General features: G+C 39.0%; 3 protein-coding genes across 4 annotated transcripts; 2 read left to right on the top strand and 1 right to left on the bottom strand.

The window, feature by feature from the left end:
* The first annotated feature begins 11167 nt into the window (after positions 1 to 11167).
* LPAT5 (lysophosphatidyl acyltransferase 5) lies at positions 11168 to 14963 on the top strand. 2 transcript variants are annotated; one of them, XM_083061982.1, is made up of 4 exons: positions 11168 to 11403; positions 12558 to 13375; positions 13714 to 13844; positions 14356 to 14963. In XM_083061982.1, the coding sequence occupies exons 2-4, from the start codon at positions 12804 to 12806 to the stop codon at positions 14796 to 14798; spliced, it is 1146 nt and encodes a 381-aa protein (XP_082918108.1). In that variant the 5' UTR covers positions 11168 to 11403; positions 12558 to 12803; the 3' UTR covers positions 14799 to 14963. The 2 variants fall into 2 exon arrangements, with proteins under 2 accessions (XP_082918108.1, XP_020218326.1); XM_020362737.3 differs by having other exon boundaries at positions 12535 to 13375.
* Positions 14964 to 16659: 1696 nt separating this feature from the next.
* On the top strand, positions 16660 to 17708 carry LOC109800364 (uncharacterized). The gene is made up of 3 exons (XM_083062464.1): positions 16660 to 17030; positions 17174 to 17525; positions 17640 to 17708. The coding sequence occupies exons 1-3, from the start codon at positions 16660 to 16662 to the stop codon at positions 17706 to 17708; spliced, it is 792 nt and encodes a 263-aa protein (XP_082918590.1).
* A 2625-nt stretch (positions 17709 to 20333) lies between these two features.
* On the bottom strand, positions 20334 to 22539 carry LOC109791752 (UPF0496 protein At4g34320). The gene is made up of 2 exons (XM_020351093.3): positions 22036 to 22539; positions 20334 to 21764 (listed from the first exon to the last, which is right to left on the bottom strand). The coding sequence occupies exon 2, from the start codon at positions 21750 to 21752 to the stop codon at positions 20634 to 20636; it is 1119 nt and encodes a 372-aa protein (XP_020206682.2). The 5' UTR covers positions 21753 to 21764; positions 22036 to 22539; the 3' UTR covers positions 20334 to 20633.
* Positions 22540 to 25802: the final 3263 nt, after the last annotated feature.

The following is a 25802-nucleotide window of genomic DNA, read 5'->3' as shown; positions in this document are numbered from 1 at the left end:
ATTTTTAGACATATATGAAAGATTAAGGATAGAGAAAATGGGATGAATCAAAACAAAACAAAGAGAGAACGAAAAACTAAAGAAAATGAAAGGTTAAAAAGACATATGGGGACAATGATCTCGAGTTCATCTTTTCTTCTATACTTTCTTTGTACATGGAGATTGCTCACACCACCACGAGTAACTAATCTTCCTATTTGTTGGGATTGAATGTAATCTATTAAACTTTTATGACATCATTTTGATATATATATATAATATTTTATTATTTAGTGCTAGTGATTTGAATTCGTTATTAATACTTGAGGTAAATTGATCACTCACCTTTTGATTTACGATTTAAATTTTGATTGAAAAATATTTTCTAAATTTGTTTTGAAACAAACCACCTAATGATTCTAAACGTCAAAAATAGACTTAAAATCATTAGTTGAACAAATTATTGAACTTAATGCAAAGACTTTGATTTAGTAAATTGAATAATTGGGTATTTAAATTGGTATCCTTAGAATTTTTAAAGACAGTGAATTGATTTATAATGACTTTAAAATATTCATTAATACCAGTGATAAAAATCATATGTACATAATATTAAGAGAACATAAGAGTAAGATAGGTAAAATTCAATCCCACAAAAATTTTCACTATTTTCCTTTCAAATTTGCACATGTTTTCTATTAATAGTTTACTTACCAATTCAATGTTAAAACTTCCAAACAATATGTTTATATTCAATTGTAAATTTTTCTTTTACAAGTTTTAATTAGGATATTAAAATTTACAAAATATCTTCCAAGACATGTAGAATCAACAACTCGTGCTTTAAAATTATATTACAGCACACATGATATTTTACCACAGAATCTCAAACTACATCAAAATTAGCTTATCATTTATTTATTTGTTTATACAACTTAAATATGTTTTTAGTCTATATAAAATGCGCATATTTTGATTTTGTTCCCTAACTTTTTTTTTTCTTTGTATACAACCCTTTAAAATTCAAAACTATTGTCTTAGTCCTTATTATTATGTGATTTTTTTAAACTTGTACATTAGAAGGTTATGCAACTATTTTAACTCACAATTGTGTGTGATACATTAGGAACAAATAATAATTTTAAATTTTAGATAGATAAAAATAAAAGATAAATATTTTACAAGAATCAAAATCAAGAAAAAAAATATATATATATATATAAACACCGGAAATCACGCTTTGTGAGCGTAAATTATTTTTTATTTGTCGATTTTGAGATATTACATTTTCATGTTCATGAAAAAAATACTGCTCATGTATTAAAACAAAGATAATATTTTATCCTTAAAGTCTAAACACCAAAAAAATCGTTTGGCCTTTTTTTCTTCTCAATCGGTTAATTTAAAATAAAAATAAACCGCTATATATTAAATTTAAATGTCTATCTTGCACAATAATATTTTTAGTTTTTTTTTTAATGAGAGAGTTTGTAAGAATTTTTTTAACTTTTTATCTAATTCGGTTATTATTTTTCATAATTGTTTTTGAACTAGATATTAATATTTTAAAATATATTATCAATAAATAAAAATATTTTTTTTGTTACAATACACATTATTAAAAATATTATTTATATATTTAAAAATATATATGTATATTAATTTTAAATGTAACTTATATATTCAAACATAGTATCTGTACTGACCGCATTTCGCACCCGGGCTCTCAGCCCGAGTTGACATTATAAGGGTCATCCCGGACACGCGTTGAACAACGTCAGCCCGGAATCCGGACAGACCACGCCCGAGCCCGGAGATCTCGTCCCAGGCCAAAACCGTTCTCCCGTTATGCCATATTATGTCACAACGTGATCATATCATATGAGAGGATATCGTATCATATCATATCTTATCTCAGGCCCAAGACAACACTAACTGACACAAAGGTATGTGCATTACATATATACGAGACTCATACTCATACAAACCCTAACTTTAGCATCGGAGTCTCTTTTGCAGGTACCTCCCCCATCTCGAAGCACCAATCCACCCAGAGAAGGAGGCTCATCAATCTTACCCGGCGGATCAGCTCTACAGCAGATTTCCGATAAGAACATTTGGCGCCTACCGTGGGGCCGATCAGACCAAGCTCTCATCGGCCACCTGCATGGTTTCTACCAGAAGCCATATTAGATGAGCAACAGATAACACGAGCAACTCAACTACCATGGACAGCGATACCGCGACCCTGAGGCGTTTGGTCGAACAAGTCGAGCAGATGCGGCGACAGCACGACGCCGACCTCCAGAATAAGCGTGCCCAGCACGAGAATGACCTCGCGGCGATGCGCACCGCTAACGAAGCAGACCTAGCAGCGCTACGCGTCGAGAACGAGCGCTTCCGCGCCCAGCTCCCTCGGCATCGCCACGGCCAGCCACCGCACGACAGCGATGATCATGAGGAGGAGGCGCATTCAGCCCCCCATTCCCAAGCAACCACCAGGGCACCACATTCGCAGCCCGCCACGCACCGGTCTCATGCATCAACACACAGATCAGGGCAGGGCACCAGCAAGGCCCCCACTCACGTCTCCGAGGGCCAAGATCCTTTCCGCCGTCATCCCTTTGTGAACGGCATCATGGAGACTTCGTTACCCCGCGGGTGGAAGCCCCTCCACCTCGTCCGCTACGACGGCACTACGGATCCCGATGAGCACGTCGACGCGTACACGACTCAGGTAAACCTTTACACTAACAGTGACGCTATACTGTGTAGGGTCTTCCCGACCTCGCTTAAAGGACCCGCGCTCCATTGGTACACCCAACTGCCGGCAGGGTCCATTGACAGTTTCACCACCTTGGTGCGGCAGTTCACGGCACAGTACGCCACCAGCCGACCTCACCACACAACCTCGGCCGCCTTGGCCAACCTCAGACAGAATGACGACGAGCCCCTACGGGCCTTTATGGAGCGCTTCTCTAACATATCAGTCCGGATCCGAAATCTAAACCCGGAAGTCGCCCTACACGCCATGCTCATGGCACTGAAACCCAGATCGTTCGTCGACAGCCTATGTCGCGACGCCCCTCGCGATATGGACGAACTGCGCGCCCACGCCGCTGGTTACATTCAAATGGAGGAGCACGCGGCCTTCCGCGACCAGGTTCGCGGTAAGGGCCCCGCAAAACCAGAACAGGGCCACAAAGACAAGGTTAAAGTCAACAACGACAGCCAATTCAAGAAGACAACTAGGACAAACAGAGCCGGGAGGTACGACTTCTACACCCCTCTGAACGCCCCAAGAGTCCACATTTTGGAGGAAGCCAGTAACAGCAACCTGCTAGACCTCCCCCCACCCGGCCACACACCAAACAGTGCTGACAAGTCCAAACACTGTCGGTATCACAGAAACTATGGCCATACCACAGACGAGTGCCGCACACTCCGGGACCGCATCGAGGAACTCATCCAGGCAGGACACCTCGGCCACTACATTCAGCGACAGCCAGGCTCCCGAGGTGGCTTCGGAGGCCGGGGACGCGGGAGAGGTCGCGGATCAGGAACTTGGGGGGACCTACCTACAGGACCTCAGCAAAACGCCAATGGCGCAGTACAGGCTGAAATAAGCCAGGAGACCGAACTAGCCCCCTGCGGGGAATAATCAACACAATTGCAGGTGGCTTCGCCGGAGGAGGTGCCAGCAACTCAGCCCAAAAAAGACACCTCCACAGTATCAACTGCGCCCATTCCACTGCCTCGATCCCCTACAAGAGCTCACCACCAATCTCTTTCTCCGACGAGGACTACGCAGGGATCAGCCCCAATCAGGATGACCCCATGGTCATCGGGGTAGAAATCGCAAACTGGGAAGTCCAAAAGACACTCATCGATCAGGGGAGCTCGGCAGACGTCTTGTATTGGCCAACTTTCCTCAAGCTCGACGTCCCCCACTCTCTCATCCGGCCGCACACAGAGCCCCTAGTTGGCTTCACCGGTGAACGGGTCCACACTCGCGGATACGTGGACCTGCTCACAACCTTTGGCACACCCCCGGACGCCAGAAGAATCATGGTCCGATACCTCCTCGTGGAGGCCAACACCTCCTATAACATCATAATAGGGAGGCCGACTTTAAATCATCTCGGCGCGGTGGTGTCCACCCCGCACCTCACCATGAAGTTCCCAGGAAAGGACGGAAAAATTATCTCCGTCAGAGCAAACCAGAAGACAGCTCGGCAATGCTACGCTGAAAGCCTGAGGATCTCCGCGTCCGGCAAGGAGGGCAAGAAGAGTCCCCCCACTACATGCCCCTAAACTCTAATTTCACATTTGTAAAAGCGAAACCGCGCACTCTTTTCCCGCCTCCGTCCTAAGCGGAGAGGGTTTTTAATGAGGTACGGCAGGATTATCTAATAATATTCTCCTTTTCGCTCACTCATGGCATTTCCTTAAATGTTACCGCATCAATTACTGTAACCACGAAAATAGAACCCCCGTAATCCAATCGCGCGCGTAAAACCTGAGGTCGAGCACGAACCCCGGTATCCTTGATAAAAGGTCGAGTTCGAACCTTAAAAGTGCAAACCCGAGGTTGAGCACGAACCCCGGTATCCTTGATAAAAGGTCGAGTTCGAACCTTAAAAATGCAAACCCGAGGTCGAGCACGAACCCCGGTACCCTCGATAAAGGTCGAGTTCGAACCTTAAAAATGCAAACCCGAGATCGAGCACGAACCCCGATATCCTTGATAAAAGGTCGAGTTCGAACCTTAAAAGTGCAAACCCGAGGTCGAGCACGAACCCCGGTATCCTTGATAAAAGGTCGAGTTCGAACCTTAAAAATGCAAACCCGAGGTCGAGCACGAACCCCGGTACCCTCGATAAAGGTCGAGTTCGAACCTTAAAAATGCAAACCCGAGGTCGAGCACGAACCCCGATATCCTTGATAAAATGTCGAGTTCGAACCTTAAAAATGCAAACCCGAGGTCGAGCAGGAACCCCGATATCCTTGATAAAAGGTCGAGTTCGAACCTTAAAAATGCAAACCCGAGGTCGAGCACGAACCCCGGTACCCTCGATAAAGGTCGAGTTCGAACCTTAAAAATGCAAACCCGAGGTCGAGCATGAACCCCGGTACCCTCGATAAAGGTCGAGTTCGAACCTTAAAAATGCAAACCCTAGGTCAAGCACAAACCCCGGTACCCTCGATAAAGGTCGAGTTTGAACCTTAAAAATGCAAACCCGAGGTCGAGCACGAAGCCCGGTATCCTTGATAAGCGGTCGAGTTCGAACCTTAAAAAGGCAAACCCGAGGTCGGGCACGAACCCCAGCACTCTCGTCAAAGGCCGAACACGCACCTTAACCCATTCATTCGCAAAAATCCAAGGTCGAAAACGAACCCCGGTATTCTCGTTGATGGTCGAGTACGAACCTTAACCCAATTAATCGCATGAACCCCCATCAGCCAGTATATAAACCCGAAGGGGTATACGAACCCCCAACACGCAAATTCAAGGTCAAGTACAAACCTCGATGTCCCCGCTTAAAGGTCGAGTCCGAACCTAACCAAATCGCCTAATTCAAATCCGAGGTCGAATACGAACCTCACCACAAAATACGAACCTTAATCCGATCATTCACTTAAGGTCGAGTCCAAACCACTAACCTGAGGACAACTCTGAACCCTGGCAAAGCACACCCCACTCTTGATACCAGGGTCGAATTCGAACCCCAGCACGACCGACTTAAGGTCGAACTCTGACCTTGACTCCGGCCTAGGGTCATTCATAAACTCTCACAACAATTACTTAGTCAAAATTCGAGATCGAATACGAATCTTAACACATTCATTTACGGCCGAGTTCGAACTCCCATGAAAAACCAACAATTACTTAGTCAAAATTCGAGATCGAATACGAATCTTAACACATTCATTTACGGTCGAGTTCGAACTCCCATGAAAAACCCTACCAAGCAAAAAATTAAGGCCGGCCTCGAACCTCGACTTCACCAGCTCAAGGTAGAAGTATCACCCGATACAAAAGCATATAACAGACACCAAACATGTGCCTCAAACAGCGTGAACAGCCAAAGCTGAACGCAAAAACGAACAAAATAGAGCAACATACATATATGTATACAAACAAAGTTCACAAAATCCAATACATCAATTCAAGCCAGAGAAAAAGAAAACAAAAATTACAAAGAAAGCCTAGGCGGAGGCATTTTCACTGGAACTGTCGTTAACATCGTCCTCCGAAACAATCCTCCCACGACGGACCACCTTCTCCACATGCATTGAAGAGAAGTCGAACCTGGGAGCAAGAAGGCGTGCCTGACGAGCAACCTTCTGAAAGCCCCTCTTATGCTCCGCTACGACGGAGCGCTCCACCTCGGCGAGCCGTCCTTCCACGGCCGCCTTCCCCGCTGCCAGCTCTGCGAGCTCTACTCTCAGCGCAGCAATCTCATCCTCTCGACCGCCCAGAATGGCCTCATTGTGGAGCCGCTCCTCAACCTCCGCTGCCAACTCCCCCTTTAGAGAGGCCACAGCATCCTCTAAGACCCGCACCTGGTCACGAGAAGACGTCACCTCGTCCTCCAAAGAGCGGGCCCGCGCCCGGGAGAAGGTGGCGAGTTCCTGCAGCTCCCCCACCCGAGAAGCATAAGCCTCATTGGACCGCAATGCAATCTCAAGAGATTTCTGCACCCGCGCAAGGTCGCTACGCGCGGTCCGGAGCTCAGCCTCCCGCCGCTTCGCCTCATCAAGAGCCGCGATGAGAGCCTTGTTATCCTCCCTCAGGATCTTGTTCGCCTCCTTCCACGACTGGAGCCGACCCTTCACCTTAGCCAGCTCCTGCTCTTGCTTGGCCAGCTCCTGCTCCCGCTTAGCCAGCTCCTGCTGCTGCTCGGCTAGGTCTTCCCGCTGCTGGCCCCACTTGGGTTTCCAGTGACTCATTATGCCTATCACCCTCTGTAGCATGACCTGGGCAGCATCAAAACTGTCCTCGGGAACGACCCTGTCAATCAATCCCTGGTCATCGGAGCTCAACGAACCCTGAGGAAAGAACCTCTCCGCGGGCACCCCCGCGCTCCATAATGAATCAATATCGGTGGACGCGCTCACGTGATCCAGCCGCACCGTATCTATCCCCTTCCCAAAGCGGTGGGACAGATATTGGGTCCGGGAAGGCCCCTGCGATGAGCCCGCCTGCAAACACCAGTCCCGCATCACAAATAGATAAGGAGACATGCAAGAAAGCCACAAAAACAAAAACAAAACAAAAAACCAGACTCACCCCAGCAGCCTGGGCGGCCAGCCCGGAAGCTTGCACCTTAGGCTCGGCGGCTTTTCCCGCCTGCACCTCAGGCCCAGAGGCATTTCCTGCCTACAAAAAATCACGCAGATCAAACAAGCCAGGCAACATAGCAAAAAGCCAGAGTGAAAAGTCCGAAAAGACAATACTTACCACCTTGGCAACTCGGACGGTCTGCTCGGAAACGCAGACCTCCACCTCAGCAACGCCAACCCCGCCCTGCAAAGGGATCCATAACGCCTCAAGAAACAAAGACGGGGAATTAACACGGAAAACGCGTGCATATGATAAGTTACTCACCTCGGCGTCCGGTGCAGTAAGCCCAACACCCTGCACCACCTCCGCCGCAGCCACGGGCGAGGCCTCCTTGGCCGGAGGGCTGTCGGTGAGATCCACAACGTCTACAGCCCGGGAGGTCGCCTCCTCGACATCGTGAGAAGCGGAGGTCCCCCCGACCTCCTCCTTCCCCCTCTTCCTCTTCCGGTGGGTCTTTAGGGAGACAGCATCCTCTTCCAGAGGCTCGGGAACCTCGAGCTTGGAAACATTGTAGCGGTGTTTAAGCTGACGCCACAAGTTTCTGCCCATAATGCCTGCAGAAAAGAAACAGAAACACATCAATAACCGGCAACTACACAAGTCCTAAAAACCTACCAGAGCACATAATACTCACTCTCTAGGCCCCTCTCCCTGAAAGGCGAATTCGCAAGCGACAAGACGAGCTTGCAATCCAACGGACGAGGGAGCGCGGCAAGATTCTTGATGGCGACCGTCTCCGCGGTCGTCACCTTCAGATCCCCCAAACCGTGAAACCGGGACGGCTTGGGACACCAATAGAATGGAAACCTCGGCAAACCACCGAAGTAGAACACCTCGTCTTCCAAAGGGTCAACACCCACAAGGGAGACCCGGAAAAACTCCTGCTTGAAATTTTTGTACGATTGGGAGTAGGGAGTAAACAAGCCCCCATCCCTACTCCCGCTCAGGGACAAAATGCCATAAGGCGAAACGCCTATCTTCAACTGATAAAAATGAAGAAAGACGCGAAGAGACACCTCTATACCTAGAACTGTACACAGGACCTGAAAAGCCCTCAAAAAACCCCAACTATTGCGATGCAACTGGCAAGGAGCCGCGTTGATGAAATTCAAAAAATCACACTCAAACTGGGTAAAAGGAAGACAGACACCCAAATCCCTAAAAAAGCATTGATATACATAGAAATGAGGGGGATCAGTAGACCTCCCCATATACACGCCCTCATCAGCCTGACAGAGCTCAAGCCGAATCATGTGGGAAATGGAGGAATCGCAAACCCTATGCGCCCTCCGAAACGCATTCACTTCGAGGAAAGAGCGAAAAATGCTCTGAGCCTCGGCCACCTCGCGTTTGACCCAGTCGTAACCAGGAACGCCCGGCTCTGGACCCCTAGGGGGCGGCGAATCTTTCTTCTCAACAGTGACCCTTCCAGCGGCCACCACCTTGCCACGCGCCTTGCCCCTGACAGACGCAGAGGATCCGGCACCACTTCCACCGGCCATGAAAAAAGAGAAGAAGCAAATAAAAAGGAAGTACCTAGTACTCCTCCTCAGAAAACAACCCTACCAAAGAAGGGACTACCGGAAATGACGGAAGCGCAAAAGAGAAAGGAGGTAAAGGGAACCAAGAAAAGCTCTCGTACTCGAGAAGTCAGGAGAAAGACAAGAAAGAGGCGCGAGAAGAGAAAAAGGCTAACACTCTCCCCGAAATTCAAAACTGACGCGACACGTGTCAGTTGAAAGGCACACCCAACGACACACTTATTACCAAACTATCATTGTAAAACCGTCACTGCCCCCAATACGTCAATCAAACGTCTCCAGAGCATAAACAGTCGCGACACGTGTCGAACCTCCAGCTAGCGTACGCGCAAAGCCACCTCTCCTCTCACGAGCCCGACCTTAACTCCTCGGCCTACGGCCTTCGGAGCTCGGGGGGCTAGTGTACTGACCGCATTTCGCACCCGGGCTCTCAGCCCGGGTTGACATTATAAGGGTCATCCGGGACACGCGTTGAACAACGTCAGCCCGGAATCCGGACAGACCACGCCCGAGCCCGGTGATCTCGTCCTAGGCCAAAACCGTTCTCCCGTTATGCCATATTATGTCACAACGTGATCATATCATATGAGAGGATATCGTATCATATCATATCTTATCTCAGGCCCAAGACAACACTAACTGACACAAAGGTATGTGCATTACATATATACGAGACTCATACTCATACAAACCCTAACTTTAGCATCGGAGTCTCTTTTGCAGGTACCTCCCCCATCTCGAAGCACCAATCCACCCAGCGAAGGAGGCTCATCAATCTTACCCGGCGGATCAGCTCTACAGCAGATTTCCGGTAAGAACAGTATCTATTAATATAATTTATTATAAATTTTAATTAATTTTTATATATTAAATATAAACTTTTAAAGTGTTTAAAATGAAGCCGTTAAAGTGGGTTTTAGCTCCCAAGTTAACTTGATCCACTTTGAAAACAACCTAAACCTGCCCAAAAAAAAAAGAACTCTTAATTAGTACAAAAACTCAATTCAGTCTACTTTTAACCCAACTTACCTGGACTGAACTCATGGTAGACTGGGTTGTCCACCTAACCGCTTACAGTGTGTTTGGTTTATTGTTAAAATTTCTCAAACGTACGTTGAATGGAAAAAGATAGAAATAGTTATTTTGTATTTTAGTGTTTTGAAAAGTGTGTTTTTACGTTTTCGTTAAAAAAATGATTTTTCAAACACGCTCTTACACCTCTCATCAACTTAGTCCACTAATAACTCACTTTACCATTTATTGTTAAATATGTATTATTTTAATAAGATACCATTTTTTTAGAGAAGATAAAATTCACGTTAAACAACATTAAACTACTATAGATTTACTTACTTAGACTTCCTATTAAGTTGAATATTGATGAACAACTACTTCAAAGACAATATTTTTTTTTGTTTTAATTATTTGTTGTTCACTTTTTAAATTAAGTTCAAAGTTGTATGCATCATAGTTTGCCAAATTTTATTTTAAATTATAGATTATTTATATTAAAATTTATCTTAAATTATTTTTTTAAAAAAATTGGTGGGTTGGCCTGAGCTAACTCCATTTAGAATGTGAATTGAATTGAGTTAAAATAAATGAGTGGGGTCGACCATTTGTATAACTCTAATTTTAAAAATTGATTTTTTTATGAGAGAATTTTTATAAAATCTTTTAATTTCTTATTTAATTTAATTTTTATTTCATTTAATTATTTATAAATTAAATTTTAATATTTTTAAAATAAATTTTAATATTTTTAAAATAAATTATCAATAAATAAAAATAATATTATGTTATAATATAAATTATTTATCATAAATCTTAAATATAAATTTTATATTTAAAATTATCTATTTATTTAAAATTTAAATATAATTTATATATTTAAATATAATATTTATTTATATATTTTATTTTTTAGAAAATTTAATATATAATAAATATTTATCCTGTATTTTATGCGTGCTAAAAAAATACCAGTAATAACTTACTTTAATATTTTCAACTTTGAAATTTTGGGACAGTAATTCCGCAATGAAATTCGGAGGTTGCAGCTCTTAACACAATCATACATCCCACTGTTTTATGCTAAAGCGATTCATATGCCACTTTTGCTTTTTCCCGAGGCAGTTTTGTTTAATTTAATTAACACTAAAAAAAATAAACTTCGAAGTGATAAAACCGTACCATGTTTAATGAGCAGGTTTGTGAGTAAAAGTAGAAACTTCTTTGAAATTTGAAAACCGTACCGTAAAAGCAGGTGGCATTCTTCGTAGTTTCACATAATTTGGAGCCTTTTCTTTCACATTTGTTCAGCTTGAAACATCAGTGGAGGAGGAGAGTACTATTATTTCACAACACTCCCCACAATCTACACCTTACTTCTAACTCCTATCTAATCTCACTGTTTAACCAAACAAGGCGAAGCCTCACTTTCCCACTTCTCACTCACTCTCCATTGTTTTTTTTTTTTGTTGATCTCAATGTCTGTCTTCTGGGGCTGACAAAATGCCACAAACTTGAACAAAGGTGAGGATGCTCATGCTCATTGCATCACTTTCCCATGGCTAAACAGTAAACACTTGGGTGGTTTTGTTGTTTTCCAACACTGGAAAAGATTATTGTTCCTTTCTAAAACTGTAATCTTTTTTTCTTGCTAAAGATCCGAGCTTGCATAACTGTGTGTTGCCCCACAAGCAAAGGTAAGGCTTTTGGCAACTGGGGGTTCATCCCTTTTGTCCCTTGTTTTCTAAATGGCAAAAAAGGAGATGAAGAAGAGGAAAAGACCCTTTTTGCATAATGTGGTTTTGTTTTGTGCACAAGGTCGTCTACAGTTTTCCAAAGAAGTGGTCATGTTTTTTTGTTGTGATCATGTTTGGTATCATAATGCTATGCTTTGTTAGGATGATGGATGCATAACTTTTTATCTGTTTTAGACATGTTTGTGAGTTTGCTCCCTACCTGATTTCACCTCATGTTGAGATTGAAGGAGATTTGTGTCTTTATTTGGCTGGAGTTTGACTTGACTTACACAGGGGCTTTTGTGATGCCTTGTGGTAAGGATCGCCAGAAATAAATGACAAGGAAAGGTGCCGTCTAGTCACAAATTATGATAGGAGTTTGTATCTTAGTTGGGGTTGAAATCCCGATTTTAGTGCATCATGTCTTTAGGTTATTAGAAAAAATGTTTTCTCATGCTCCCTCCCATACTCTCCTACCTATCCAATCAATAGAAAAGCTGTTTGATTCTTCCCTTTTGCATCACGAAGGCATTATTTCATTGCTACTCTAACACATGCTGGATGCTCTGACCTCCTCTCCCATAGTGTTGTCAAACAATTGAATTATTTTAATCCAACTGGAAAAGAAGGATTACTCTGTCATCCTTCCTATTCATTGACATAACCTGTTCTCGTACATTGTATTATTGGGAAGGTTGATTTTTCTTAAAATTACTATTTATTTTCTGTTTGATCCTAGTTATTGAGGTGTAGCCTTTATGAGCAATCTTACCTTGTCATTTATTATGTATTGATTAATTCTTCTCCTATTGGATATGCCTAGGCTTTCTTTTTAAATTTCTTTTGTTCTCCTCTTTTGTGTTTTATGATACTTGATATACTTCAAGGTAAAGATATGATATCCTCAACTTTCTGCCAGGTGCATTCATTTTGTGGTTCAAGTTTTCAAAAATATTATCTTATTGGGTTATCAACTACAAGGACAAAACAACTGGCTGATTCCAGCTGTTTTATGTCTGCATCAGTACCAAAAATCTTCTGGCCAGAGCAATTCTTTTATGATGGTGTCCTGTTTTGCCAATCCAAGCGTGTTGATATCTTATATGTTTATTCATTGAGGAGGAAAATCTTGAAGATTTATTGCAGTTATTTTATTTTTGTAGTCTGTGATTGCTTTTGATATAGCAAATGGCTGTTCTTACACCTGTAAGTTCATGTGTTGAATCAAAGTATCATGCTCTAGCTCCATTGAGGATTTTAAGGGGTCTGGTGTGTCTACTGGTGCTGTTCTCAACAGCATTTGTAATGTTAGTGTACTTTGGCTTTATAAGTGCCGTTATAGTGCGACTTTTTAGCGTCAGTTACAGCAGGAGAGCAACTTCCTTCTTCTTTGGTGCTTGGCTAGCCTTGTGGCCTTTTCTATTTGAAAAGATCAACAAGACTAAAGTTGTGTTTTCTGGAGATATTGTTCCTTCAAGAGAACGGATCTTACTGATTGCAAATCATAGAACTGAGGTTGACTGGATGTATTTATGGGACCTTGCCTTGAGGAAGGGATGCCTTGGATACATAAAATATATACTTAAGAGTAGCTTGATGAGACTTCCAATTTTTGGTTGGTCATTTCACATACTAGAGTTCATCCCGGTGGAAAGAAAGTGGGAGGCTGATGAGTCAGTCATGCGCCATATGCTTTCAACATTCAAGGATCCACAAGATCCTCTCTGGCTTGCTCTTTTCCCAGAAGGCACTGATTTCACGTAAGCCACCTGATTAGGCTTTTTTTTATATAATTTTTTTTTATTACCCTATGGTAATCATCAGCTAAAAGTATGATACATTGTTACATATATTTGCTTATGATCATCATGATGCTAGAAGAAAATGGTTAGGTTTCTTTTATCTGAGAATCATACAATTTTCTCTTGAAACATCCATAAATTTTTTAGTAAAAATATGCTGTCACCACTCTTCAAATGGTGACTTTGAAATCGAGTGGTCTTTGTCCTCAGTTTGAGATGATGCAGCATATGTAACTGTGTGCTTGTATGTGTATTCTGTTAAAAATTTATTGACAACTATCTTTTTCTTCTTGCAGTGAGCAAAAGTGCCTTCGGAGTCAAAAATATGCTGCTGAACATGGTCTACCGATTCTGAAAAATGTTTTACTTCCAAAGACAAAGGGCTTCTGCGCCTGCTTGCAACAGTTGAGGGGCTCTCTCAATGCAGGTTGTCCTGTTTGACTGCATTTCATCAATTTTATAGTTATTGAGAAATTACGTGACATTAGTTTTATTTGTAATCCGTCCTTGTACTTAACCAAGATTTGTGCATCATCTACTTCATTCTTTTTCTTTAGATATGATGATGGGAAATCTGCAGTTGTCATCTGTCTAATATCATTTAGCATTTGTCGAGGAAAAATAATTGTTTATAGGCCACCTGATGACTAGAGATATTTTTTTTATCAATAGGAATGATTACAATGATGACAACAAGATTTGAACCTAAGATTTTGTGCATTCTATCACAACCTCTCACACTAGGTTGACTCTAGTGGTTTGATGACTGGAGATCTTGAATTGCCTTAGATGGAGTCATTTGTTATTTTTGGATAAAATGATGTACATACTATATAGTTTTCTATTTGCAGTGATATCAAATCAATGAAAGGTTGGAAGTACAACAACATAAATCATATTATCATGCGACTAAGATTTTTTCAACTTTTCATTGTCAGTTTATGACGTGACAATCGGCTACAAATACCGCTGCCCATCTTTCTTGGACAATGTCTTTGGGGTGGATCCTTCTGAAGTTCATCTGCATATCTGCCGCATCCCCCTTGATAGTATCCCAGTATCTGAAGACGAAATTTCCTTGTGGTTGGTAAAAAGATTCCAGTTGAAGGATCGGTTACTTTCCAATTTTCAAACTCAAGGTCAGTTTCCGGATCAGGCAACAGAAAGGGATCTCTCTGCTGTGAAGGGCATTTTAAATTGTATGACAATTGTTACATTGACAGGTACATGCATGTACTACAGTTTTTCCTCTCTCTGGTTTAAACTTTATGTGTCTCTAGTCTGTGCTTATTTGGTTCCAGCCACATATTTCAATATTCGGCCACAGCCTATTCTTAGCTTTTTGAAGATGAGATCAAATTGTCACATCTCAAATACTTGAATAGGTGGAACTTTGAAGGCACTGTCTATTGGAGATCCATGTCTTACTGTTGTTATTATAGTGTAAGTATTGGACTTGCTATTACATGCAATTATATCTATTGTTTAAAGAGTTGTCCTGATAAATTTTATAAAATGGTTTCGGTTCATCGAAGTTGTTTTTCCCATTGCTTTCTTAAGGCCTCACACGTTTAGCGTATTATTTGCATCTTTGCAGTTCTATGGTTTTGATACTACCCTTTTTCATTCTGATATATATATAAACTCTGTCACAGTTTTGGTGCCATTTTGGTGCATATAAAGCAATAATATTAACTTAGGTGATTGCGCGACTGTAATATGCAAACCTGCTTCTAGAACTGTTAAAGTGAGCTAATTCTACTAAGAGGAATCTTACCAAGAGTGCTAACAGCTAAAAACACATTTTTTTAACTCGCTCATTTTAAATGGTTAAAATTTATTAAAAATTATAACTCATAAAAAATTCATTAAATAGATGTCTAACTTCTAAAAATTTGTGATTTTTACTAAATTTTTTTTCCAAAGAGTACGCTAGAGGATTTTTCTAGCATTTATCATCTTATTAATTTAGATTACATGATGAATGGATCCAACAAATTAGTTCCTCGTTATCTTTTCCAAACTGTAAAACATAATTTCGAATAATATTTTCTAGAAGTGTGAAAAATAGTTATAAATAATACTGATGGAAGAGCATGGACCAAGGGTCTAACCACTAGAGCAATGGCCAGAAGATTACTTGAAGACTTGACAGCTTCAGAGCTTAGTGGGCCCAATGGGCTTGGTGGGCCTAGGGTGCTTTTCACTTGGGCTTTAATTGTTTGACACCACTTTTTATTGCATATTACTAGAATAGGAATGTATCTTGTTTTGGTCTTGTATTTTGGACCTTAGATTAGGAATTGTGGCTTTAGGCTTATTGGGCCTACAATTGGGCTTTATGCGCCTTTGAGTTTTTGACACCCAATATTGGGCTCATTCTTCTTGTTATAAATTTTCCTTTCCATTGTATTTCTTTGACCTATGTATTTCGGTCATTAGCATAGGAAATAGGGAGGATTATTGGATTAAGGTGATTAGGCAAAACTAGGTTTAATTTAAGTTGCATTTAAGTTGCATTTTGAGTCACATGAATGGCGCCACCCTTAGTTGAACATGTGTGACTCAAAATCAACCCTAAATGAGACTCAAATTAAACCTAAGTGCATTTAGCTCATTGGTTCACGACTAAGCACATGTGAGTGGACTCAAAACCGGACCTATATATCCCTTAAGACTCCACTTTGTAATCACTTTTGATATATAGAATTTCTGAACATTTTCTTCAGCCAAATTCTTCAAGAGTCACCGAGAGAGAGAGTGCCTTCAAACCTTAGGAACCTTGCTTAGTTTCCTACCATTGAAGTGAGCAATCTCTTGTTGCTTAAGCTTGGATGCTTCCATCCTTAGTTTAGGCTTCTTTGATCCGAAATCTTCCATCCTTCAAGCCTTCTTCATTCGGTCATTATTCTTCCAAGAAGAGATCCTACGCAAGGTGAAGTCAAGGAGGGGATGATGAACATAGGAAATTAGTTTGGGTCTCTTGGGCTGATGTGTGTCGAGAAAAACAGTATGGGGGACTAGGTTTGAGAGATTTGAGAGCTTTCAATTTTGCTCTATTAGGGAAGTGGAGGTGGTGTCTATTAGTTGAGAGAGATAGGTTGTGGAATAAAGTGTTAACATCTTTATATGGAAAGCCATCCTTGACTTTGGAAGGTAGAAGGGGTAGTGTGTCCAGGTGGTGGTTAGATCTGTGGAGTATTGATGTGTGTGATGGTATCTCTTGGGATTGGTTTTCTACAATGTGTGTAAGAGTTTTGGGTAATGGGCGAAACACTTCTTTTTGGAAGGATTCTTGGTGTACTACAACTCCTTTTTGTGTTCGATATGGTAGGCTCTTTTCTATTACTATCAACGCAGAGGCAACCGTGGCAGACATGTTCTTTGGTAGAGGGGGTGGTGTTGAGTGGAATTGGAGGTGGAGAAGGCCTTTATTTCAGTGGGAATTGGAACAGTTGGATCTATTAGTTTTTGATCTTCGTGGTTTTCAGGTTCAAGAGTATACTCATGATTCTTGGAGATGGAAAGCTGATTCAGATGGCAAGTATTCTGTCAAGTCAGCTTATCATGTTATTGTCAATGATTCTCTTTTTGCTGAAATACCATTACACAGGTTTATTTGGTGTTGTTTGGTGCCCTATAAGGTCTCTTGTTTTGTCTGGAGGGTATTGTTAGATAGATTCCCCTCAAAATTTAATCTTGTTAAGCGACATGTTCTTATTATTCGGATAGTTCTTGTGTATGGTGTCAATATAGGATGGAGACTTCTTCACACCTATTATTTGAGTGCTATTTTGCATATCATGTTTGGATGCTTTCCTTGGAATGGTGTGGCTTCACTTCTGTGCTGTCAAATAGCTTCATTGCTCATTTTGATCAATTTCTTGGGCTGCCTCTCTGTCCTTCCAAAATGAGGTATAGATGGGCTGTGATCTGGTTGACTGTAATCTGGAGTATTTGGCTAGCAAGAAATGCTCTTATTTTTTCTGACAGGGTGCTGTCTACTTTAGACGTGCTTGAATTGGTAAAATTGCACACTTGGAAATGGTTAAAAGCGAGAGATAATTCTTTTTCATACTCATTTTCTTCTTGGGCTGAGTCCCCTGCCGTATGCCTTAATTTTTATTAAGTGATTTTGTTGGTGATTATTGCTATCTGGGTGTGTGATTCCGACTTAGTTGCGACAATACTTTTGACAATGCTGATTGGTTTCACTTTGCAGTTGATAGTCTTTTTTTGGATTGCTAGTTTGGTTGTTCCACCTATTAGTGCAAGGTCTTTTATTGTATGATGTTTGCAAATTGATTTTAGGAGGTATGTAGTTATTGTGTTATTTTCATTAAACACCTCCTGTTGTCAGAGGTGCACTACTTACTTTGGTTATGTTGTATATATGGGTTGGAGTACCCCTTGTATTCCTCTTATTTAATTCAATTTTGCTTAGCAAAAAAGAAAAAAAAGGTGAAGTCAAGGAGGAGTTCTTCATCCATTTCTCGTAGCTCCACCATCAAATACTTTCCAAAATGTTTTAGTAAACTACACAGAGTTCCATAAACCACTTTTCGGAATTGTTATAAGTTACGGAAATCAATTTTTGGAGTTCAAGAACACTCGCCAATGTAAACATTTAAATGACAAATTTAAATGCAATCCAAGAGTCACGAGCTACATGGGGGTATTTTTCAAATGAAATTCAATGAAAGTTACGCACCACACATAATGAGTTGGGAGGACGACGAAGATAAATCAAAGTATGATGCAAAGTATCTCACAATTTATAAAGTAATGAGAATAGTATTTGAGACCAATAATTTCTTAGTCCAAGTATTTTTAAACAAGAATATAAAATACGTGGGCATTAAACATAGCTTGTAAAACAATACTATGTAGAAGAAAACTTGCACTATTATATAAATTTCTTGAAAAATACATCAATCACTTTCTTGTAAATTTTAGTATTACTTGATCATAGGTGCAAAATTTAAAGACTGATGAATATGGAGTGAAGAGTAGGGTTCAAAGTTAGGATTTTAAAAATAATAAAAACATGATGATGTAAGGTGTACGGGTAGGGACGTTTAGCCACCCACCTGATTCGGTCCCTCGGTAACCGATAAGAGGGTGGCTAAACGCCCCTACCCGTACATAAGGGTAGGGTTTAAAAAGTATAAAAACATGGGGTGAAAAAAAGTTATAGGATTATATTTGATATTAAAAAATATAAAAAAGAGGAAAGGGGTGTATTTAGTAACTAGGGGGATATAAATAGCAAAAACTATACAATAACATACACTTGAACTTTGTCAACAATTTGTTAGGGCCCATGATTTTCACACTCCCGTTGTTTATCTTATTGGTTCTTTTCCACTAGCGTTAGTGTTTTTTTATTTTATTTTATTTTATTTTTTATCTCTTTTACGTGTCAACGATACATGGAAACTAGTTTTTGATATGTCAAGATACATAGAAGAAACTCGTTTATTTTGACAAAATCATATCAAGATACACAATAGGAATTAATTTTCATAAAGGATATTTTGTCAAATTATCATTAAAAAAAAAAAAAAGTGAGGCTGAAAAGATAAAAAAAAAAAAAAAAAAAGAGAGAGAGGGTATTGTCAATATCCTCACCCACCTCAACCCCTACCCCACACCACCACGAAATCAAGTGGATTGATATTAGAATAATAACTAATTCAATAAATTTCAATTTATTTTGCCACATTTTTTTGGTTAAGATTTTGCCACATTCAATTCATTATTAAATATCCACAAATATAGCCTACAAGTAACACGTTACTGATTCTATGCTTTTAGCTATTGCACAACGGTATCTTTGTAAATGCTCAAGTTCATTTTATGGCGACGAATGTATATCTACAGAAGGAATTTAAATTGTTAAATTTTTCATGTTTCACACGCTATCTAAAAGCTGATAACTAAAAATTAATAATTAATTTATGTTTGCATAATATAGTTTTTGTTGACTAAGCATCATTTTAAAAAGTGAAATTTACGAAAAAAATAAAGAATAAAAACAAAAAAAATGATGGAAAAAAGTGGAATTTGAGAGTTACTTGTAAGTACAAAATTGTTTAAAACTTGTGAATGATAAACATGATAATTCTAATTATTAAATAGAAGCAGATTACTACTTACTAGTATAGATATAGATTAAAGGAGCCACAATTCCTTTGGGCTTTGGTGGTTAAAACGATGGGTACCTAATTTGGCATCCATTTTGAGCTTTTATGCTGAACCGCCTTCCGTGTTATTTGAATTTGGTGTGTATTACGCACGGAAAGGAAGCAAGTCATAACTTATACGATACATTCTTGAAACTAGGGTTCCTTAGGGGCAAAGTTTACCCAAATTTCCCAATAACCAATCCATTTAACAACATTTTATCAATAATAATCCTACTATATTCTTTTCGTATATACCTCTCCATAAATTTTTTCGGACTTAAATCTCAGAAAAAAAGTGAAATATTTAAACGTTAATAAAAAGGTCAAATAATCAAATTTACTAAATTTATAATTTTTTTATTTATATGTAATATCATTTCAAAATTATATATTGTATGTAATAAGTATATCATGCAGATAATGAAGTGATACCGTATGTGTTTCAACAAGCTCTTTGAGAAAGAAATAAAAAAGATTCGATAAAGCACAGGTTGGGTTCAGCTCACATCAAACTTAACGTTGGTTGGAGTATCAACCCCAACAATATCGTAGACATTTATCTTGGTTTTGTTTAACTGGTTCAGGAATGCTAACAACACATCTTATTATTGCTTAGAACTTGTCGAAAATTATAGGAGAAAAGTTCATTAAATGATAAGTGACTCATGCCAAAAATATGAAATTTATATCAAGTTTTAACTAATAGTAAAAGAATGCTCAAAATAGAGTGTGTCGAAGATTTTTTTTATTGAATTTTTAATGTATATTTTTCAAGATATGAAGACTCAAACTAGTCTCAACTCAGAAAACTAAAAACCAAATGAAATCATAAAAATGAAATATATACATTAGTGCACTATTGTATGAAATAATGAAAAGAATAAAAAAATCAGCTGCCAGCGTCGAGACATATCAAATATGCCCGGTTATTATCTTCAACACGAACCCATGAAACAAGAAATTTCATGTATTCTCCGATTCATCAAACAGTTACTGGCAGATTAGACATGCATGAGAATGAGATTGTCTTAATTCTGGGGATGCTTTATGATTCTCTGCAGTACCACAGTCCTTGCCCTCCTTATGTCACGGCTACAAATATCAGCTTGAACTCCTAAATCTTCAACATTCTTCATAAACACTCCTAGCCTCTTCTTGATCTCCTCTATGGCAACTTTCACAGCTTGTTCCTCTATGGCAAAATCCACATTATGCAATAGAGATTCAATCTCAATTTCTAGTCTATCAACTAGAACTCGAATGTTGTCCAAGTCCTTTATAGCAACATAAGTACCAGCCTGCATTGAGCTAATCACTTCCTTCTGCCCTTTCAATGCATTTTCATAGTTCCTCCAGAGGGAATCGATCCACTTTCCCATTGATCCTATTGGGATCGACGTAGCAGCAGCAATCGCAGCAGCAACAGGCGGTGCTGCAATAGCTGCTGCTACAACCGAGCAGATCAAGACTGCAGCAAAAGTAGCCACAAAGATCATACTTGAAACTTTCCTCCAAGAATGGATGTATTTTAGCTTCTTATCAAGCTTGTTCTTCCTTAGTTGCAACTTTTCAAGCATGAGTATCTGGTGCCTATAAACAGACTGAAAGATCTGGAAGAATTCCTCAGTGAAAGGGTCACCAGCTTCCTTGAAATTCTTAAACTCTCGCAATGTCCTCACATAGCGGTTGTCTCCTAATCCTGATTCCTCCTCAAATTGTTGAAGAGCCACAAGGATAAGCAATTGGCTATCACGAGCTCTCTTTAGGCACTTCTCCAATGTGGTGCAGAAATCCAAAGTTTGGAGACTATTCTCAAAGTACTCCTCAACCAGTTCAAACAATTCTTGGCTCTTCCATATGTCTTTCTTGCAGTCCAAGATTACCTTGACAACTTCCTGATTCATCTCAAGAAGGCATTCTGTGATTTGTTTTAGAGAATCAAATGAAAGGGCCCGAACTTCAACACCAACAGCAAGAGTGTTGATAACCTGGTTTGTTCTAGCTTGAAGTGTGGTGTCAAAGGACTGCAAATCAGAATCAAGCTTGCAAGCAGCCTCATATGAACTCAACTCAGTTTTATAGTGCAATTCGGTGCCGAAGCCAATAGAAGAAGTTTCAGGGATCTTCTTGCTCATATGACTCCCCATTTTGCTAATGATCTAATAACCAAAAAGAGTGAAAGCTCAAAACCCTATGTGATCAATTCCTTGCCTAAGCAATCAAGCGAATGATATTATGATAACCCAATTCACTATTTTTGATGCAATTTTCATAGAACAATAAGAGAAATATGATTTAAAAGAAGTGCTATCTCAAAGAGTTGCACACATCAGAAACATTAATAATATGATTCCAGTCACAGCAAAAAGACTAAAACGAGTAAAACCGAAATGAAACAGACCCAGATAGAGATTTTGGAAAAGTTCAAACCTTTGAAAGTGATTGAAGACGAGGAATCCAAGACAAGGACAATGAAAAGCGATGGAGCTAAAGGGTGGTTTGTTTGGGAGAGAAAAGGGAGAAGAAGGAAAGAAGTTGAGGTGGAAGAGGGAATGCAGAATCTTAAAGGCAAATAAAGCGGTTAAGAACCAAGAAATGTGGGTGGGTTGAGATATGAGAATGGCTTGCACGCATGAGAAAAATGAGGTGTTGAATATTGAAAGATGGTAAACGCCACAAGCAATGAAAATATATGAAATGACCCTTCTCTCTCTCTCTCTCTCTCTTGAAACTACTAGCTAGGTTCTGTTCTGTGTCACCGTCTTCCCTTTTACACTAGAGAGTGCACAATTTTAACGCGCAAAGCAACAAAGATTGGCCACGAGAGAAGGAGTTAGAAGCAACGTAGGTAAGCTCCAGAACAAGAAGCGCAAGCTTCACCTTAATGAGACTCGTTAGTCGTTAACGACACACAACACATTCACTGAACCACAAACTAGGATGCGATTTGTGCCTTTTTTTATAGCACAAGTTTTCAAAGGGAACCTCAAAACACCGCGTGCTGCCATTAATGCCACTTTGACAATTTTACCCAAACCCAACCCTTTTCGCTCCCTATTTCGTTTAGAATAACGTTATTCTCACGTCAATATTTCATGATTTTTTTTTTCATAACATTTTCTATTACATTATATTATTTTTATTTTTATACCTCTAGATAAAAAAATAAGTAACCACGAACATGTCAATCAATTTCTATGAAATTATTTAACTTGATCAAGATCTTAGATATACAATTGTCTCAATTACTTTAATTAGTGTTTTAGCTACTGGTTAATTAACAAAACTTTTTCATTTATATCCAAATAGAAATGAAAAAGAGCACAAAAATTTAGACACTAATTTAAATTTTAATTGAAAATCAGTGGTAAAAGTTTAAGCATTCAAGTTTTGTTTTAAAAGAAGGTTATCACTAAGTGTACAGTAACCAAGAACGAATATAATATTAAAAAAATCATTTAGTTTGATTTTTATTAGAATTTGATTGACTTATACTTGCAAGTCTCCCACAATAATATTCTAAATTCCATAGCGGAGTTTCTAAACAAGCTTCGCTGGGGCTTGCGGAAGAAATCTGAATAAGTTGGATTAAGTGGCTAGAAAACAGAAATATTATAAAGACATAGCTTTAAAGTTGTGTTGGTAGAAGAGTATACATATACATAAACCTAAACCTACATGTTTGTTGCTCCTGGAACATTATAACTTTAAATATATATGGCTAACTCGGAAGGACAATGCTATTAGCTACTAATTATGTTAGCACCACTTTGGCATACGTATGTGTCTATATATGTATTCACCAAAAAAAAAGTGTCTATATGTGTGTTTTTATCTGTTTAAGCACATAGCACACATTATTGCAATAGATTTAACGTGAAAGAGAAAATTTGGTCGGGTTTGGTTAACGGCATTTAAAGTCAACGTATTTACAAATTTTCTAGTAGTATAGATGTTTGGTTTTTTAATCTGTACAAGCTTCTTGACATTCAAAACGGAGAAGTAATAATCAGTTGTTTTCTGATCACGTACGTTCTTAGTGTAAATTAAAAACAAACCACACATCGGAATCGTAATTTACAATCTGAGATATAAAAGTAAATAATTCTCAAATTTAGAAATTTACATCTCCAAACTTTAGAACCAATTTTGTTATTGATATGGTATGGAAGGCATATCTAGAATAACTTAGTAATAGTATGTGTACACAATTAAAAAAAATAAAATCAAGTCATTCTAATTCTAAAATGGGAATATATATATATATATATATATATATATATATATATATATATATATATATATTATCAAGATCTTCTAAAAATTATAGGACAACTCTTTTTATATTCTATTAACTAATCTATGTATTTATGGAGACAAATCTTTAATCATATACTTTCATGTTGGACATCAACATGATTATTAATGATTGAAATATATATATAACACTCCTAGTAACGAGGATATAGATAATAATGAGGATATAGATATGAGACTTGTCCTAGTAGTAGATGTCTGCACAGGAGAATTAATAATTCTCCATGTGAAGTTGGTATTTTATCGAGCGAGTACACAAACTCCTAATAATTAATATAAGAACAAATAGGGTATGATAAAGATTTTTTTTTTCCTTTTCACCCTTACTTCATATGACATAATTTTTTAATTTCACAATTATTATTATTATTATCATCATTATTATAACTACCATTATTGTCGCTAGTATTTTTGGTAAATATCATTATTATTATCATCGTTACTTTTTTTTGTTGTCATTTACACATTATTGTTGTTATTCTAACATTATTTACAATAATAATTGTTATTAACACTATTATTACCGGTGTTTTAAAAATCGAACCGGTCATTGAACTGGTGAGAGTACTGGGTCAATGGGTCAATGGTTAGACCGGTGGGTCACCTATTAAACTGCATGACCCGGTTTCTATTAAAAAAAATTAAAAAATTTTATACATATTTTCATACCTATAAATTTCAAAAAAAAATCACATCATACCTTAAAAGAAACTCCAAAAAAATTACAAACACATTTTAACATAATTTTATAATGTCATTCATGAATTTTAAGCAAATAAAACAAATTTTAAATATGAGTTTCAAACAAGTAAAAAACACACATAAGAATCAAAAAATCATATATGGCGTCAATATTTTACAATTATCATAATATGATACACAAACCCACATATCATCTCTTTATTTCTTTTAATCCTTTTTTTTTACAATTATCATAATATTTTAGAAAATGCTACCAATATCTTAAAGAATAAAAAAATCGCACATTTTCCTGTGATTTTATAATTTAATGAACCTTATAACTTGAAACAATGGTGCGGTGGTGCGACGAGGCGGCAGTGCAGCGATGCGGCGATGCAGTAGTGTGACAGTGCGGTGGTGCGACTATGCGGTAGTGCAGCGGTGCAGCTGTGCAGTGATGCGACGGAGCGACGAGCGACGATCGACGGTGCGGGAGGGTTAGGTTCGTGTCTTAAAATCAAACTCTGAAAAAAAACAGGATTTCTGAAAGAGGAAGCGCGTAGCGTGCAGCGGGCAGAGACATTTCAAAATTGAAGGTTTTATTTTTTATATTAAAAAAATGACGCTGTTTAATTATTTTTTTTCCAAAAAAAATGATGACCCGGTTTGGGTCATGAGACTCGCGAGTCGCTGGTTCAACCGGGTTTTTAGCCGGGTCACACTGAGTCATATCGAGTCAACTGCACATCCAGTCTGATCACTGGTTTGGCTCGGTCCAACCACCGGTTTCCGGTTCGACCGGCCGGTTCGAACCGAGTTTTAAAACACTGATTATTACTACAATTATTCATCATTATTATCATTGGTGACGGACCTAGGTAGAATTTAAAGGTTTGAATTTATGAATAATACAAGTATGTCTATAGTGTTATTATCTTTTTATGCCCTATTTATTTTGAAAATATAACCACTTTTTTTCTTTTCAACTTGTTAAAAATCTTAGAAAATTCTTTATTGAAAATGATTTCTCCTCCAAAATATTAACTTTTTTTTTCGTTCTTGAAGTATCCAGGGCCGATAACAGTAACTAATCTTCTCACTACGTTGGATACACCTCAAAGAATAGGATAGCTGGCCCCAAAATTTAACGCGGCTGCATACACAAGACAGGATTCAAACCCCTAACCTTGCTTAAGCGT

This window comes from Cajanus cajan, chromosome 8 (assembly GCF_000230855.2).
Source record: "Cajanus cajan strain Asha chromosome 8, NIPB_CcT2T_4, whole genome shotgun sequence".
NCBI classification, from domain to species: Eukaryota; Viridiplantae; Streptophyta; class Magnoliopsida; order Fabales; family Fabaceae; genus Cajanus; species Cajanus cajan.
Note: the sequence above shows the minus strand (reverse complement) of the source record. Positions and strands in the feature narration are given on the sequence as shown.